The sequence below is a fragment of the Oxyura jamaicensis genome (assembly GCF_011077185.1).
Source record: "Oxyura jamaicensis isolate SHBP4307 breed ruddy duck chromosome 25 unlocalized genomic scaffold, BPBGC_Ojam_1.0 oxy25_random_OJ70103, whole genome shotgun sequence".
NCBI lineage: Eukaryota > Metazoa > Chordata > Aves > Anseriformes > Anatidae > Oxyura > Oxyura jamaicensis.
Window position 1 is genome coordinate 1 of NW_023304689.1, and position 2,200 is coordinate 2,200.

The 2,200-nt window shown below is 68.7% G+C and overlaps 1 protein-coding gene across 1 annotated transcript; it reads right to left on the reverse strand.

Moving 5' to 3' along the window:
* Positions 1-368: 368 nt before the first annotated feature.
* On the reverse strand, positions 369-2,194 carry LOC118158290 (extracellular matrix protein 1-like). The gene is made up of 2 exons (XM_035312929.1): positions 1,822-2,194; positions 369-658 (listed from the first exon to the last, which is right to left on the reverse strand). The coding sequence occupies exons 1-2, from the start codon at positions 1,960-1,962 to the stop codon at positions 401-403; spliced, it is 399 nt and encodes a 132-aa protein (XP_035168820.1). The 5' UTR covers positions 1,963-2,194; the 3' UTR covers positions 369-400.
* Positions 2,195-2,200: the final 6 nt, after the last annotated feature.

The window sequence follows — 2,200 nt, forward strand, 5'->3', positions numbered from 1 at the left end:
GGGGGGGGGGGTGACCTAGGGACATTTAGGGGAGGGGGATGGAGAGATGGGGAGGGTGTCCCAGGGCTATGGGGAGGGGGTCCTGGGGCTACAGGGAGGGGCAGGAGGGGGTCCAGGGGCTATGGGGAGAGGGTCCTGAGGCTATGGGGTGGCGCAGGAGGGGGTCCTGGGGCTTCGGGGAGGGGCAGGCGGGGGGTCCCAGGGCTATAGGGAGGGGGTCCTGGGGAAATGGGGAGGGGCAGGAGGGGGTCCTGGGGCTACGGGGAGGGGCAGGGAGATGTCGGAGGGGGTCCCGGGGTTATGGAGAGGGGGTCCTGGGGCTAAGGGGAGGGGCAGGAGGGGCGTCCCAGGGCTATAGGGAGGGGGTCCTGGGGAAATGGGGAGGGGCAGGAGGGGGTCCCTAGGCTATGGGGTGCCCCCCCCCCCCAGTCACCCACCTCTTGCTGAGCAGCCGCATGGGGCCGCAGAGGGTGCGCAGCATGGCAGGGCCCATCCGGGCCAGGCTGACGTTGTGCAGCTCGCGGTCGTAGGCAGGGTGGGGGGCGGCAGCGGCGAAGCAGCGGCTGCGGGCACGGCCCCCTCCCCGCTGGCAGCAGCGGTGCTGGCCCGTCTTCACCCCCCCCTCCTCCCGGCAGTAGCGATCCAGGCCCTTCTGCCACTGTTGGGGCCATGGAGGAATTGTCCTCGTCCGTCCCCACCCCGACCACAAACACCCCCTGCCCTCAGTGTTCCCGTCCCCAGATGCCCCAGGACCCCCTCCTGGGACACCCGGAGCCCCCTCAGGACAACGTCACATCCCCCCCCACACACCCCAACACCATCAGGACACCAGTGTCACCCCCCTGGGACACCTTGGGTCTTCTCCAGACACATGCATCATCCCCCTGGGACACCTGTGTCACCCCCTAGGACATCTGTGTCACCCCTTGGGACACCTGTGACACTCCCAAGACTGCTGTGTCACCCCCCCCCAGGACATCTGTGTCACCCCCACTGGACTTTGGTGCTACCCCCAAGACACACGAGTCACCCCTTGGGACACCTGTGCCACCTCCCCGGTACATTTGGGACACCCCTTGGGACACCCATGTCACCCCCTAGGACACCTGTGTCACCCCTTAGGGTACCCAAGACACTCCTTGGGACACCCAGGTCACCCCCTAGGGCACCCACACCACCCCCTAAGACACCCAGGTCACCTCCTAGGACACCCGTGTCACCCCCTAGGGTACCCACGACATCCCTTGGGACACCCACGACACCCCCTAGGGTACCCATACCACCCCGTAGGACACCCATGCCACCCCCGGGACACCATGCCACCCCCTAGGGCACCCGTGTCACCCCGTAGGGTACCCACAACATCCCTTGGGACACACACGACACCCCCTAGGGTACCCATACCACCCCCTAGGGCACCTGTGTCACCCCCTAAGGCTCCCGTGTAACCCCCTAGGACACCCAGGTCACCCCCTAGGACACCAATGCCAGCCCCTAAGGCACCCGTGTCACCCCCTAGGGTACCCATGACACCCCTTGGGACACCCACGACACCCCCTAGGGTACCCATGCCACCCCCTTGGGACACCTATGCCACCCCCGGGACACCTATGCCACCCCCAGGACACCATGCCACCCCCTAGGGCACCCGTGTCACCCCCTAGGGTACCCACACCACCCCCTAAGACACCCAGGTCACCCCCTTGGGACACCCACGACACCCCCTAAGGCACCCGTGTCACCCCCAGGACACCCAGGTCACCCCCAAGGACACCCACGTCACCCCCCAGGAGCCCCGTGTCCCCGTCCCCCGACACTCACGGCGGCGTGGGCGCACTCGAGGCTGGTGTTCTGGCAGCAGCGGCCGAAGTCGCGCTCCAGGCGGGTGTGGAAGCGCACGCGAGGCCCGGGGAGGCCGCGGGGGCCGGGCCGCAGCCCCCGCAGGAGGCAGATGTTGTCCATGTTGGCGGCCGTGGGTTCGCCGGGGGGGAAGGACGGCTCGCCGGAGACGTCCCACACGGTCACCTGGGTCACCTCGGTGATCTGGGTGGCGGCGTCGGCGGTGGCGTCGGCGAAGCAGCGGCGCCGCGCGGCCCCGTGCCGGCGGCAGCAGTGGAACTGGCGCGTCTTCACCCCAAACTCGTCATCGCAGAAACTGTCCAGGACATCGGTCCACTGCGGGGGGGGGGGGGGGGGGGGC

Coding starts and splice junctions, on each gene's coding strand:
- LOC118158290 (XM_035312929.1), bottom strand. CDS start 1,962: ATGGACAACATCTGCCTCCTGCGGGGGCTGCGGCCCGGCCCCCGCGGC. Junction 659..1,821: donor TCGAGTGCGCCCACGCCGCC/GTGAGTGTCGGG, acceptor TGGCCCCAACAG/TGGCAGAAGGGCCTGGATCG.